Genomic DNA, 16,957 nt, shown 5'->3' with positions numbered 1-16,957 from the left:
TGTGAGCAAAAAGATTATGATATACGAAAAACACCTTATACTTGTCTCTTCTAAGTTAGAAGATACAGTGTGAAAATCCACAGCCCTGGCACCGAGGGAATTTGGGGCCGATCTAAGGCCCAATAATTATCATGAAACAGGTATATAGCAATCTTTTTAAATATTTAAAGGTTATAATTAGTTTCCTGATAACCTTGCATCATAATGTCCCTTCATTATAATAATATCATATGCATAATTCCATTTTTTTTTCTGAAGTGTCTGAATGAAAAAATGAAATTTGTATTTGTAAACTGGATCTAATATTATTTTTATTATATTTTCCTTTTTACTAGATATAAAGTATAGACATTTCTTTCTGTTTCTGATTGAACTTGAAATGTGTGCTGTTTAATTTGGAAATGCCACAGTGATACGATAAAAAAATAAATAATTATAATGCGCCATCAATCATCACATAATTCATCATGCATTGCTGAGCACATACATGTAAGGCCAAGTGTGGGCACGGTGTTGTGACTCATGTTTTTGTAGGGAAACCCCTCATGAACACTGGCTACTATATATCCTTCATATAGGGTGGTGGGTGTTTCTAAACAACATTATATTAATATTGAACGTTGTTCTGGCCTTATGTTTGAATAAATTGCAATATAATTTTGTTATACGTAAAATAACGCTTATAATAAATGATATATTTTTAAAATAACATGCTTAACACTTTTTTAAAACGGTTACACATTATCCGAATTGGTATATTGAATATTTCAATCTTTCAGTTTGAATTAGTCTATTATCTTAAGTTAATATTTAAAACTTCGTTGGAGACTAAAAATGTTCGTTTAAGGGGCACAACTAGTGTGAAATTTTCAAGTAACCGAATTTTCAATTTTTCCATATTTTGATAGGTTATACCTTTAAAAATAACATACCAAAATTTTAAATCGATATCTTAAATAGTTTTTGAGTTACAGCTATTTAAAGTGTATATATATAGTATATAGTATAACGATCATTTAATCTTTAAACGCGTTTTTCTCGAAACAGCATTTTCCGAATTTGCTGCAGCGATTACTCAAAAACAAATGATCCGATCACTATCAAATTTTTTTTGCATATTCTATATATAGTTCTCCGTAAAATGAACTATCGATTTTTTGATCGGATCAAAAATCGAATTATGGCAGTCCAAAAACGACCAAAATTTTGGGTAAAATTCGACTTTTTTTAAAAAAACGCCATCATTTTGTCAATTTTTGATTTTTTTCTTTATCGTAGTTCATTTTACAGACAATATTATCTAGTTTAACGAAAAAAATTGGTTAATTTTTTTAAAATTTCATCCACGTAGAAGGCCGGAATCACTGCAACAGTGAAGGGCCTTTTAACCCAGTCAAATTAAGATTTCAGTTAGGAATAATTCGCATAGAGCTGAAATTTGGTACAGATGTTAAATAGGCCATTACCAATAAAATGTCAAAAGTCCCCATCGATCCGACATCTGCGATTTTTTTTATTCAAGGTCAAAGGTGCAAAAATCTAGTTTTCCCCATTTTCCGTCGAAACCATAAGAAATTTTAAAAAATAATGTTAGATAGGTTTATTTATTATAAAATTCTCTATTAAATTGTTGTTATTAATTTTTTTCGTTAGAATCACCGTTTCTGAGATATTACCGTTTGAAAAGTTGAAAAATTCATATTCTTCATAATATGCAGCTTTTAAACGTCATAAAATGTGTAATATAAATAATATGTCATTTTCCTAGTGTGGGAGGGTCACATATATGACTGTTTGTGAAGCGAATAAATGAAACTGATGATGTATGGCATCGAGCTTTAAAGCAAATTGCTAGAACTTACCGTACCAAAAATTAAATTGTTCAAAAAGATTTTTTTTTTAAACTAAAATATAAAAAATGATTTTTGTGAATTTTGAAATTTTTGAAGAAATTGACTTTTTTGGTTAAAAAAATATTTTTTTTATATTTAGAAATAATTTGAAATTTGTGAAATTTTTTTCAACGCAATAGCGCTGCATTAGCTACATGGATACGTAGCGCGTAAGCGGATAAACAATATTACAGAACCCATAAAAATGTTAACAAAATTTGTAGTTATTATTAAAATCTATATAAAATATCTAATAATGTGATGTACATATGTCTAATAATCATTTTTGGCCGTTTTTTCACTTTTTTCACTCGATAGCCTCAAAATTTAATCAGTTGTTCATTTCGTCAATACAAGTAAAATGTTTTTTTGAATTTTTGAAATCGTTCTCTTATCGCTCCCTTCTCTTCAAAACTGAATTGCCATTTTTGGCACTTTTTGCCCCGTATCTTCGAAATGGTTTTGCCAAAAACTAAACAGCACTTCTCCTTATTCGAATCGAATGCTTTTTGAATCATTCCAATCGGTTGAAACGTGTTCCCAAAATCGTCGACGTAAATTTGGAACACACACACACACACTTCCATTGTTTCTAAGGTATGCCAAAATGTTCAGAAACCTCTGAATCGTAAAGATATATTAAAATTTTCATTTAAGATTCTTTTTTGTTTACTATACGTAACCCTACTGGAAGTTAATAATTAAGTATACATGAAAGCAGAACGTATGATGACAATCCAAAGTCATAATTTTTAATAAATAATATCTAGTGGCAACATATGAGTTGGAGGATGAAGTGTCTCTGCCAATTATATATCATTATATGATACAGTATGTCATTACTAAAAGACAAATGAATCTGATCTGAAGATATTTTGATCCAAAATGTCGATAAAAAACGTTAATCCCAATACCCGACCTAAGCCGAACAACAGCCCTTATACGGTAGAATCTAACATTACATATTATTTTAAAATAACCCACTTTGAATCGTCGAATTATTAAATTTACTTACTTTATTTTACTTGCTCCAAAAAATATGTCAATATTTCTAGAACAATGCTGTTGATATTTTGAAACATTCCACACGATCAGGAAAAAATGTCATCATCAACCATTGCAGTTTAAATTTTTTAAATTGTTTTATTGCCAAAAAATATTTTTTCAATTTTTCAAATAAAAATTGATTTAAATTTAAAAAATCGACAATTCAAAGTGGATAGTTCTGGAATAATATGTAAAATTATATTCCACACTGTCCGGCTGTTGTTTGGGTTAGCTCTCCTAAATCAAGATTGCAGTTGGAATTAACATTTTTATTGACATTTTGGATCAAACCACATTACACAGATTTATTCGTCATTTGGTTATGGCATATTGTATCATATAATGATGCAAAAATGTATGAGGCAACGACAATTCGTCTTCCATCTCATAGGTTACTACATATTTGCACATTTATTCAATATTATGATGAAAATTTATTAAATATTATGACTTTGAATTGTCATTATACGCCCTGAATTCATATATAGTGAAGTATTTTTTTTTTATTATTATTTTTATTGGCCTCGCTTACTCGAGCATTTAGCCACCTACAACATATTTTAATTTCATTACAATATTTCAATTTCAATACAATCTTCATGTTCATACTATTTTTCTTATATAAATCATATTTTTCTTCCTATTTTATATATCCTATTCTTTTCTAAGTACTCATCAACATAACTTCATTCTTCTTTTTTCTCTTTTTTATTATCTATCGTTGTATCTTCTATCTTCTTACATCTTCATTACTTCCATTACTTCTTTCATTACTTCTATTCAATTTAATTTTTATTCTCAAACCTTTTTATATACGATTAAACTATTTTTAATACTATTTCAAACTATTTTTAACATTATTTCAAACTATTTTTAACATTATTTCAAACTATTTTTAACTTTTTGTTTCAAACTATTTTTTAACAGAATTTCTATATTATGCCGGGGATTCGAACTTCGAACCTTCGGCGTGTGAGTCGGAAACGCTACACATGAGCTAATTCCGCCACTAGTGAAGTATTTCGTTTATTCGCTTCACAAACAGTCGTATATGTGACCCTCCCACACTAGGAAAATGACATAGCTGGCGGGTGTTGCTCAAGAACTAACGTAATTAGAGGCGGACACTATTGTTTTATACTTCAAAAATTTCAGTAAACTTATACTATTTAAACAGAAACTAATAGACTCTTATTTTTTATTTATATTACACATTTTATGACGTTTAAAAGCTGCATATTATGAAGAATATGAATTTTTCAACTTTTCAAACGGTAATATCTCAGAAACGGTGATTCTAACGAAAAAAATTAATAACAACAATTTAATAGAGAATTTTATAATAAATAAACCTATATAACATTATTTTTTAAAATTTCTTATGGTTTCGACGGAAAATGGGGAAAACTAGATTTTTGCACCTTTGACCTTGAATAAAAAAAATCGCAGATGTCGGATCGATGGGGACTTTTGACATTTTATTGGTAATGGCCTATTTAACATCTGTACCAAATTTCAGCTCTATGCGAATTATTCCTAACTGACGGCTTTTTTAGCTTTAATTTGACTGGGTTATTTTTTTTGTCGCGCCGTTGGAGATCGACGATAACTTAAAAAATATTTAATTTTTTTCTTCAAAAATTTTACTATGTATTCTTAAAATATGTATAAATATATTTCTAAAATTTTGAAATGATTGATAAAGTAGTTTTTTTAATATAAATTCCCAAAAATCACCTTTTTTTATGCGGTTACACTAGTTGTGCCCCTTAATCCTGGAAGTTATAAATTTATCTTATGCAGATACATAAAATTAATAAAACTCGATAACGAAACCAGTACCTGAATTTATTGTATGAGTTATACATACTACGATAAATTGCTGTTCTATATAAGTCATGACGTTCTTTCTGGCAAAATGTTACTTACAATTACATTCTTAATTGTAATTAGTTAAATTTCTCTATTTAAAACAAATTCATTAAAACTTTGGCGCTCGGCGGTACACGAATCAATTTATTAACTAAGACGCTATATTTCTACGCTCGTACCTCGAAGCAATGTTTCCCATATGAATACATTGCAATGCCATTAATTCGTTTCACTAATCTGGCTTTTGTTAAGTATTTTTGAATAGTAAAAATAAATTTGCTATAATTATTGTTTTTTTCTATCCATTCATGATATTGCGGAAATGTGTTAGACATGTTTCGTTGAACAACTTTATGTGGTACTGTTGCAACTTTTTTGGGGTGATTTTTATTCACAAAATTTTAGAATTCAGTAAGCTGCTTATAAGTTATTGTAAGGCCCTTAGCTGGAGTTATGCCCTTTATCGAGCACTTCTGGTTAAACAAGTACATATCTATCATGTGTATCGAGTCCTCATATTTTTCAATAAATTAACGCTTTAAATCAAGGTTATATAAGTAAATATAATATTCTATAAATGTACAAAAGCGCGAACTCTACATATATAAAATTACAATAACTATTCATTAAAATTTCCAACGTTTAAATAATCCTCATATATTCACGTTGGTAAATCGTTACTACAGAATTAACTGACTATAAATTAATTTACTATCATAAAACTGCCAAATTAATTCTATAGTAGGAATAATTCCTTAATTCAACTATAAAACTTTTCATATTGTCATTAACATTTTGCTAGAAAACTCTTATTCGCTCAAAGCTCGTATCTCGAATTTTGCTCGTATGTGGAAGTAACAAATCGCTTTTTGCGGCTCGTTTCTCGAAACACTTTTATGTCAGGTCACTCATAAGCCAGGCTACGACTGTATTTTGAAAAATAGTTTTTTTTTTTTCAAAATAACTATCTGAAGCGTGGAATGCCGGCTTAAAAATTTGTTTTGAAACATTACTCTCATTACATGCATATACGCCCCTTTTTGCCTTTTTTCGGCAATCTGATTTATTAAATCATTTATATCTGATTATTGAAGTTTCTAGAGGTTGCGCTTCTACAGATAATTTGGGAAGTTTTCATTAATTGTTGCTTATGCACGTTGGATAACCCATGTAGGGTTTCCAATACCGGGATTCCGAGATTTCGGTCGAGTTTTGCCCGTTACTTATATAAAAACACCGGTATTTTGGTGTTATCGGTATTTTGTTAAAAATTGAGCTTACGCATTATGTTTTACATATACCAATCCATATATACCACATCGACAAGCGGCGGTATCGGCAATATAAAGCGATTGTTTATATTTACATTTGATATCCAATGAATAACTCTCGTTTCTAAAAATGATTATGAGCCCACATGCATCGGTCATATCTAATTCGTTATCAATGGTTTATAAACATAATATACAATCTACCTGGTACAATTTTTGATATTATACATCCTTCCTAGGAGTCGATCATATTGATTTATTATTTTATTATAATCAAAATCCATTTATAAAAGGCAAGACAACGACTTAACAAAAATATATAAAGCGTGTGACAAAAAAAAATAAAAAATAGTTTTGATTGTTTAATTTTACAAATGGAATTTGCAGCCGTTGTGTCTTGTGGTGTGTGGATTATCTGCACTTGTTTTCTGGTATTGGTTCTAACTAACTGTGCCCTCGGCTTCGTTCGCGTGGAACTTAACATAAAAGTTAAACTAAACATGTTTAATGGGTGTGTATTTAAAAAACGAACTAGTGGTGTATGGCATCGTGCCTTAAGGCAAATTGCTGGAACTTTCCGTACCAAAAGTTTTTTTTTTTTTAAAAAAAGATAATTTTTTTTTTTAATCTTTGAAAATATTTGATTTTTGAGAAATTTTAAATTGTTGAAACAATTGACTTTTTTCGAAAACAAGCTTTTGGAATTTTTTTTTTTTTATTATTTTGGAAATTTTGAACTTTTCTCCAAAGCAATCGCACTGCTTTAGCTGCATAGAGACGAATTAATGAAGCGCGTAAGCACCGCGTCGCCGTCTAACGGACAAATGATGTTACGGAACCCATAGCAATGTAAACAAAATTTATACACATTATTAAAATCTCTGCCTTTGCCAAAAACTAATCAGGACATCTCCTTATCAATACGAATCGAATGTTTTTTGAATTGTTCAAATCGGTTGATCCGTGTTCCCGAAATCGTCGACGAAAATTTGTATCCGTACACACATACATCCATTTTTTTTAAGGTATGCCAAAATGTTCAGAAGGTTTTGAAACGTAAAGCTATATAAAAAATTTCATTTTTGATTTTTTTCCGATTGCTATAACTTACTCTACTGGAAGTTAAAAATACTAACCAAAAACATGTTTAAAAAAAACTATCTACGTTACTGAATAACTAAATGTAAATAATTTATATAATCTATTCCTTTATAATTTTTTCTAATCAATCTGTAATGACCATCATTAATTAATGTTAATCAATAGTTTTAAAAAACATTGTATTTGACAGAATAAACCTGATGATGGAACGTACCTAGTTCCGAAACGTCGTTATTAAACATCTTCAAAAAACAAATTGTTTTTTATTATTGGATTTACTGTTCGGAAAAGAAACAATCAATATATTGAAAAAATCCAGGACTTATCTATTGAATGGAAACAATGTTCCAAATTGTAGAAATAGCTTGATATTTGATGTATTTTATTTTATTTGATTAAATATTGACAACACTATGTGTAATCATATTGATCATTTATAAAATGTAGTTAGTATTTGCGTATTTACAATTAAAAAGAAAAGGTTTCAAGAATTATAATTTTGGCAATTAGACTGGAGAGAAACAATAGCGATATCAGAACTGACGCTTGTACTTTTGTTTTTGCGCTGACACTATGATGAGCCCAAAATAATGTACATCTGTCAAGTTGAGATGCGATGTGTGTTGACAGGTTGCTACAAATCACTCCACCCCGATGAAAAGAATGTTTTGAATCTCTGGCTGCCATCTTGAATTTTCTTGTAAATTTTTGTTGAGATTTTTTGTTTTTCTTTTTTTTAATTTAATTTTTCCTTTTTTTATTGTGTGTCCTTATCCAGAAGATAAGATAGATGAAATAAGTTTTTTTTCGAAAATAGAAGTAGCGCAAAATAAGGTGTACAGGGGAATCCACGTGATGGCTACAGAGATACACAAGATGAAAAATGTGAATCTGCTTATAATGTCGAATCATGTGTTTATGAACAGCCTAAATTGTTAATGACAATTCACATTAATAAAGTTATAACTAGTAATTTTTCTATTTTAATCCTATAATTACCGCAATTGCGGTATTCTATTTTTCAAATATTGAATACTCGTATTCAGATTGTAGTTCGATATTACGGTAATTAATTTTTCAAATATTGAATACCGGTATTCAGATTGTAGTTCGGTATTAAGGTAATTTTTTCAAATATCGAATACCGGTATTCAGATTTTATTTCAGTATTGGAGCCCTAACCCCATGCATGGCCCGCGGGGGAGTAATGACGTCCCTGATGACTATTCTTTTTATCAAGCAGTTAAAACTATACGTTCACACGTTCATATACATTAAAATTCTATATTAACTTCCACGATTAGTTTAAAGTAAAATGTTGCTTTACCTAAAACCTACGTTAATTAATCTCGTAACTAAATCGGTTGGAATAATTGAATTTCTTTTTTGCGGGACTTTGCACTTGGATTCGGAGAAATAAGAGTGACAGTACGTGCAACATGCATTTATTGGCTTCTCATGAGACGTGCATTCGAAAATAGCATTAGTTATTAGTGCAGAACAAAACCTCGGCATATGCATATCGGCTCTTACGCGTGCATAAATCTATTTAAATATCAATCATTACGATCACAATGTTTGTAAATTTCTCACACGTAACTGTACAAATAAATAAGTTGTTTGCCTGGGATAAAAATTAATTAGTTTTTAATAACTTGCAGTGAGAACAATTGTGTATAGATTTGAATTAAAGCATTAAACAGTAAAAATACACGTGTAATCACGTGTAATACATTAAACTATAATTGTAAGGTTTTATAATGTTTGCATTCTTTTTACGTGGCACTTTTAATCATTTTATTATCGATACGATGTCGTTCGTATGCAATTACAATATACTCGTATGTATTAGGTTAAATATAGTTTTTGGACAATATTTCTAAGGCTATTAGAAAAAAATCAAAAATATCCACGAAATACATACGATTTTACAATACAATGTACAATTAGTATGCATGTTGATAGTCATATTAAATGTTTTTTTAAAAAATATCGTTATTTTATATGCAAAATAGATAATAAGCATTTGCCGCTATTAAGTAATTTGGGTTTTTGTCTTATTATTTCTTTATTCTCATAATATATATATTGAAATATATAATTATAGTGTAATCTTATATATTAGTATTAATAAAATTAATATATAATTATAGTGTATATTTTAAAATCATGAATGAATGATTTGCAATGTCGAAACTTTTATCATAGATAAAAAATAAAAAATACATAATAATCCTCGATTTCAACATCAGTGTACAAATATAACTAACGAATTTGAAAATAAAAAAATATGGTCTAATTATATGTTATATTTACAGGACCCCTGTATTTTAATAAAACCCCCTTTTTAATAAAACCATATAGGCAGAAACTTCAGTAAAACTATAGCTATCATGATCTATAAATGATTAAATAAACCAGTTCGCTAAAAAATAGTAAATATATTTAATTTAAAAAAGTGCATATATTTAAAAAAAGATTAAAAGTAGATTAAGTACGCTAATGATATATAGATGATATATTCGGCGTGAACCTTTGTGACAAAAAATGTTAAGAACAAATTGTTCTCATTCATAATAAAGCATATTTTCCAATTAGTTATTCATATAATGTATTAATTTACGCTGATGATGAAATGAACCACACAACAGTCTCGAAACGTTGTAACTTAGAAAAGAAAACTTTATGAAATAAAATTCGTGCGAAAATAGATTGTTGTGTGTTGTTATTTACACTTTTTTACATGAATGACTTTTTTACATTAATTTTTTGTGCCAATCATAAATTATAGCACAATTGTGCATAAAAAACCTTTAATGTTGAAGAAAAAATGAAAATATTTTAAGAATGTAAGAATGTACGAATAATTAATAATGAAATAACCAATATAAAACATTTGAGTGGCAATGTCTACATTGATAGTGATATTGTAAATGAAAAAATTGCTAGAAATCATAAATATAATTCTTGAATATGTCAAATGATCTGGATTATGTGATTGAAGGTATATTGAAAATACATTTTAATAAATAATAAATTATTTATAATAAAAGTGATTATATTACTCATAAAAATAAGATTCAGTCATTATGCTCCACGTTCAAAAAACACGTATTTTCTAGGTGTACCTGTTATCGGATTGCCATTGCCCCCCGAACCTGAATATGGCACAAGCCCTCCAACCACATCAGGTACCGGTGTCACCGTCTTTTCGCAGTCGGTGACAATGACTGCCACCAAATGGACACCAGACTACATGAGAGGTGGACCCGTCAATCCTGATACTATTATCTTAGTTCCAAACAAAGCGACAGTTTGGATATTACTCTTCGCAGCAATTATTGTTCTGTTGTTAAGTGTTGCTGCGCTGGCCTATTTTTGCTGGGTATTACCTAAAAGGTGATTTCTACTAAAATTTTTATGTAAAACATTTAGCTTCAAACATTATATAAAATACTTAATATCTTCAGATCTTTCGAAATTCATCTAAATCGTTTTTTTTTTTTTCAAAAATAGACCTGCGTTTTAATTAATAAATTAATTTTGGGAACTACTCTATTATTTCTTTTATCTTCGTAATATGAAATGTGTATAAATTTATACTTTAAAATTTAGTCAAAACAGATCAAAAATCCAGGTTAGGGACGATAGTTTCAAACCCATCTAAATTTTTCAACATTTGTTTCTGTAAAATTTTTAAATGTTATTAGTGAACACTAATCATGTCATTAGTGATCTTGATTTTGTATACTAACTGTGTGACCCTAGATCATTTACTCTTTAAGTAGATGATGTTTATTTTTGTACAATTAATTTAGGCATCAAAATATTTATTTGAATCTTTTAGACGTAAACATGAGGGCTTTCACTGGTCTCGCCCTACACCTAATTTAATGGATGATACTTCACAAGAACCTGATTTATCACAGAGGGGAAGTAAAAATAGCGAAGGACTCACAGGAACCGATAACCCACAATTTAGTCCTGATTTAACTAAACAGTTATTTGTAGATTATGCGGAGCCAATTACATTAATTGAACGTCCGATGTATGCTTCTAGTGGAGGTATTTATTAACTTGCATTTTCTAAACTTTTGAGTTGTATTGAACTATATATATATAATGGATTCTACATTAATGTTTGATCCACTATGATGAAGATTGATATTACTTCATTGTTCTTAATCTGATGATGGTTTACTTTTTAACACGCATTCTTATAGGTTAAATGCTTATATTTTACGAATAAATTTGCTCCAAGAGCTTTGGCTAATAAATTAATGCACAGAAAGCGTCGTAAAGAATAATTCCGGGTTTCAGTAACTTTTGATCTTTTGATTCAGAAGTCGAATGATACTCGTTTTATTCCGTTCACTTTGTTTCGCATCAGAAATCGAATGACTCGCGGTAAAATTTCTATGTAATTAAAAATTAATTAATAATAAAATGAGTTATATCATTTTACAGCTTTAAATGAAATTGGGAGTACTGAATATGCCGAAGTTGATATGGATCTCAGAACTAGATCTTTGCCAAGTTGGAGTCGAACAAAACAGAGGCCTCAATCTGCTATTGATGATATTGAAGAGTTATATGCAAAAGTAAATATATAAAAACATATTTCCAATTGTAATATAATGTCATATAAAATATGGTCTGAAAAAATGGCTAAATATTTCTTGGTATTATCATTTGTGATATAACTCGGAAAATGCATGATAGTACAGAAGTACAATTTATTCTTTTATATACAAGTTTTATATTACTCACTCCCTCATGTAATATTATAATATTTATTATTAAATATATTACAATAATGTTACAAAAGTGGGTGATGTAAGTTTACAAATAAACTTATAAAGAAATTTATTAAGGCTATGCACACAAGTGTGTATTCATTAAATATTTGTATTGTTATTCAAATTATATTTATATTTTGATAAGTATTCTAGAATAGTGAGATAATTTAGTTTCATTATGTTATAGGTAAATTTCAGTAAAAAGAAAAGAAATAGAATGTGTAATGATGAAGCAGCAGTAATAGCAATGAGCAAGTCCAGGTCACAATGCTTGCAAAGTGGAATTGTAAATTCCATACCTGGTCAAATCAATGATCAAGATGCTGTTGTAGTATATAATGAACGAACTGCTTTGTGATAAGGATAATTTAAAAATTGAATACATGCAGGCACATACACAGAAATGGATTTCTATCATTCAGTAGAAGAGCATTAACGAATTTATAATCTAATACTAAACATCAAACTTTTAAGGTAAGGGGGTATTCTAGTGTATAGGCATAAATTTTAGGTCATTTTTAAATCATTGTTAAAAAGAGGCAATCAACCTTTTTCACTATCATTTTTTCTATGATTTATTTATCATTGTTACAAGAGTACAGGAAAAAGTAAAAACAAAAAAAGGTACTAATTTTAAAAATTGTTAGTTGTTGAAGTGAAGGGTCTCAAAAAATTGACGTGTGATCATGCCTACGATTGCAGCCCCCCTAGTGGTCCGAAAAAAAAATTATTGATCTGCAAAATGATGTTGCAATGGAATATACTAGGGTTAGGTAAGAGAAAATATTTTTGACTATGTTATTTTTCATACCAATTTTTGAGTTTCACGAATTTTTTAAATAGTAAAAATTCAAATTTGAGGATGAGGCTAGTATATGTCAGATAAAAAAAGATTCTCTGAAAATTTCAAGTAAATTGGTTCAATAGAACTCTAAAAATTGTGGCCATTGTATTGAAAAGTAAAAAAAACGAAAAGGATTATCATGGTCAAACAGCTGTATCTCCGGAAATAATTAAATTTTTTTTTTTGTACACATATTTTTAAATATTGACCGAAAATATGAAACGAAAGAAAAATCAATTATTTTAATTTGTACACTAGAGAATACGCTCTTGAGCTTAAAACATGTTAAATTTTTATTAATGGAATGCTGGAAACTGAGGTCGTCTATATAATGATCTGTTGTAAGGATAAGTTGTCTGATTTTGCTTATTGTCACAGTTTGTTAATTAATATATTTATATACATATGGTATAATACAAAATCTAAATATAGACTGATGATGAGACAAACCATAGTCTTGAAATGGTTATCTGATAATATTAGCGCTAAACAGTGTATTTTGTTCAGGGTATATTTGTTGAAAAAAACCTTAGCACTTCGGGCTGTTTATGTATATGACAAGTCAGCAATTTCGCATCATCACCAACAGTTGTTGGCTCGTCATATTTCGTTCAGGAATGTAAAGGGTTGTCGGACTGGGTTTGACAAATGAGTTGCGGTCCACGTGTAATATGTCGAACACGTCCGACAATGGAGTTGCGGTGCACATCTTATATGCCAGACTGGGTCCGACAACAGAGTAGAAGTAGTTACTAGAATTCACCTTTATATATCCTTATAATTGCTACTAATATATATATTATATTGTATTTTTAAAAGTGCCATGAATGATCCCAGTGGACAATACAGACTTTTTGCAATGTTGTAAATTTGTGCGATTAAAATCTTTGAACAGCATTAGCTTTGTTAGTAAATTTGGAAATTGAGTACATTTTATGTCTAATGTGAAACAATTGTCACTTTATAGATGAATGCACTAGATTTTATAAGTTTGTTTTGAAAATATTCATTATTTTGCATCATTGGAAACGCGCTGTATTCAAAGATAAAATGTTCAAAATATGTATATATATTAAGATGCTTATGATAAAATTAGTATGATCATAGCACTATATAAATTGCATGACTTGTGGTGCAGTGTTTTTGAAATGTGATTGAATAGAAGAGCATTGAATGAGTCCTTAAGCTAGGAGATTGTTTGAAAAGTTGATCGTAATATTTTTTCTTTAATATGCATTAAACATTGTCAATCTAATTTCAGAAATTGTGAGTTTTACCTAGTTCTATCATGACTAACAAAATAAAAAATTAATCGATATTTAGAGCAACATAATTAAATTATTATATCTTTAATTTGTTATCGAAACTGTTATTAAATATTATGCTTGTTACTATTTACATATCTGATGATATGAATATATCAATATTATGTAATATATTATTTGAAGTTATACATCAAATGAATATTTAAAATTTTTAAAAATTGTATTGAACCTTATTTTTTGGTTGTTAATTTAATTATAATTTGGTGAATATATAACATTATTCACTTTCTTTATATAAACTACAGACATGTGGTACTCTGTGTACTATCTGAAGTTTCTGAGAAATAAAATTTTATATACATATATAGATATATATATATATATATATATATATATATATATATATGCATGCAGTAAATTCGTTCAATTAAAAAGTAATACTGAAATTGTACATTTTGGCACTTGAACGATTTCAATCACGCTTTTAGCACTAGTCATCCGATTATTTTATACAAAGAAAATAAATTAGTCATACAAGATTGGTTAAATCCTCTTTTATTTGCCTAAATTTTTCCTTGGTGTTAACAAACTTAATTCATCATATAATTTTTTTTTTTTGCATTTCAATAAAAATAAGTATTTTATATATTGTGATAGTTAACAAGAAGACAAAACCATACCAATTAAAAATAAATATTATGTAATTAAGATATTTTTAATAAACTTTATGAAAGGCATTTTTTAAAAATATTTTAATTTCAAGAAAATTAAAGAACATTGAATAAAAAACTCAAGAATATGTATACATATGTACGTACATATGCATATATATCTGTGACATATGTTTGTATGCTCACCAATAATTTATGTACTTTTGTAATTTCTTAATTATTGTACAATTTATTACATATATATCTCTAGCTTTTGTAAAATATAATGTTTTGTACAATGTGATTGGATGTTAATTATTGTTAAAATTATTTCAGCTTACACATTATCATATTATGGGAGATCCATATGAATCATATTATTTGAATAATAATAGTAATTCTTGCAAATTGCATAGTGTTCAGAATTGATTTATTAACATTTGTTCTTTTTTTAGAATTAATGTAAACATACAAATAGTCAATATAATAATTATATCTTTACAGATTGAGGGGGATATATGTCTATTATCAATTATATATATATATATATATATATATATATATATTCCTAATTTATAATAAACCCATCTCGGGCCTTGCGGCTTTAAAATGAAACATGGGAAAAACTCTCACACTACTTTTTCCTTGAATCGAGTTGGAGTTTGACTTATCTCACAGACCTGCCCTAGGTGGGTTGGCAGACAATGACCATAGGCAGTATTACCCATTATTATTATTATTATATATTAAATCCATCTTTTTTTGAAGATAAACGTATGTTTTCGCCCGAAAATCCAATATGGTGATTTGTTAATCCGATTTCTTGAGATTACTATTTAAATCGTTGAATAACAAAATTGTAAAAGTACTTGTGAGTACGTCCCTATCAGAAGTCAAGAAAGAAATAACAAATTCCAAATCAGGTAAATCACCAGGATACGATAAGATCTCGATGCAAATGCTGAAACACCTAGTTGGAAAAGAGCTAAGATTATCTTGATTCGAAAACCTGGCAAGGATCCATCCTATACAACATCATACAGACCAATAAGTCCCCACTAAGCCAAAATCCGTAATATTTATGTAATTTTTACGCAAAAAAGTTACATACATATGTCATTTTTACGTAAGATTGATGTAAGAAATGTGTAATAATTTTGCCTATTTTAAGTAATATGGATTACGAAAATATTTCATAATAATTACGTAATTTAAAAAAAAAAATATACGTGGAGGGGCCCTTTTTTACACACATACATAAATACATACAGGCATATTCGTATATATGAACACACACACACACACATACACACATATGCGTATATGTTAACACATACATTTATGAACTTAGGAATGCGTATACACATAGTATGTACATACATATATAATTTATATGTATGTACACACACACACACATATATATATATATATATATATATATATATTATATTTATATATATATATACTAGCTGACCCGGCAAACGTTGTTTTGCTAAATAAGGTATATTCTAGACAATTTCTAGAGAATCAAAAATATTAATACTTTAAGTGTATAAGGATGTGTTGTTTGAATGCTATATACAATGAAGTATTATAAAAACAATAAACCCCATTGGTTCCGGATAATCCGAAGTCCGGATAATCCGAAGTCCGGATAATCCGAAGTCCGAAGTCCGGACATCCGAAGTCCGGATAATCCGAGTCCGGATAATCCGAAGTCCGGATAATCCGAAGTCCGGATAATTCGAATCCGGATAATCCGAAGTCCGGATAATCCGAATCCGGATAATCCGAAGTCCGGATAATCCGAAGTCCGGATAATCCGAGTCCGGATATCCGAATTCCGGATAATCCGAAGTCCGGATAAACCGAAGTCCGGATACACCGAATCCGGATTAACCGAAGTCCGGATAACCGAAGTCCGGATAATCCGAAGTCCGGATAATCCGAATTCCGGATAATCCGAATTCCGGATAATCCGAAGTCCGGATAATCCGAAGTCCGGATAAACCGAATTCCGGATAACCGAAGTCCGGATAAACCGAAGTCCGGATAAACCGAAGTCCGATAAACCGAAGTCGGGATAAACCGAAGTCGGATAAACCGAAGTCCGGATAATCCGAAGTCCGGATAATCCGAATTCCGGATAATCGGAATTCCGGATAATCGAATTCCGGATAATCGGAATTCCGGATAATCGGAATTCCGGATAATCG

General features: G+C 29.2%; 1 protein-coding gene across 2 annotated transcripts; it reads left to right on the top strand.

Annotated features, from left to right (window-relative positions):
- Nucleotides 1-3: 3 nt before the first annotated feature.
- LOC113376967 lies at nucleotides 4-14,187 on the top strand. Of its 2 annotated transcripts, XR_003367074.1 has the most exons (6): nucleotides 4-140; nucleotides 10,306-10,582; nucleotides 11,031-11,248; nucleotides 11,651-11,784; nucleotides 12,170-12,456; nucleotides 12,630-14,187. XR_003367074.1 is itself a non-coding variant. In XM_026617105.1 (5 exons), the coding sequence occupies exons 2-5, from the start codon at nucleotides 10,410-10,412 to the stop codon at nucleotides 12,338-12,340; spliced, it is 696 nt and encodes a 231-aa protein (XP_026472890.1). In that variant the 5' UTR covers nucleotides 4-140; nucleotides 10,306-10,409; the 3' UTR covers nucleotides 12,341-14,187. The 2 variants fall into 2 exon arrangements, 1 of the variants encoding a protein (XP_026472890.1); XM_026617105.1 differs by having other exon boundaries at nucleotides 12,170-14,187.
- Nucleotides 14,188-16,957: the final 2,770 nt, after the last annotated feature.

Source organism: Ctenocephalides felis, unplaced genomic scaffold (assembly GCF_003426905.1).
Source record: "Ctenocephalides felis isolate EL2017-DRISC unplaced genomic scaffold, ASM342690v1 CF-g0.4_SCAFFOLD_01886, whole genome shotgun sequence".
Lineage (NCBI taxonomy): Eukaryota > Metazoa > Arthropoda > Insecta > Siphonaptera > Pulicidae > Ctenocephalides > Ctenocephalides felis.
The sequence above is the reverse complement of the archived record's forward strand: the minus strand, read 5'-3'. Positions and strand labels throughout refer to the sequence as shown.

What these genes read in the sequence shown, in the direction of transcription:
- LOC113376967 (XM_026617105.1), top strand. Translation starts at nt 10,410, where the DNA reads ATGACTGCCACCAAATGGACACCAGACTACATGAGAGGTGGACCCGTC. An exon ending in TGCTGGGTATTACCTAAAAG is followed by an intron (nt 10,583 to 11,030) that starts GTGATTTCTACT and finishes TGAATCTTTTAG; the next exon opens with ACGTAAACATGAGGGCTTTC. An exon ending in GATGTATGCTTCTAGTGGAG is followed by an intron (nt 11,249 to 11,650) that starts GTATTTATTAAC and finishes ATCATTTTACAG; the next exon opens with CTTTAAATGAAATTGGGAGT.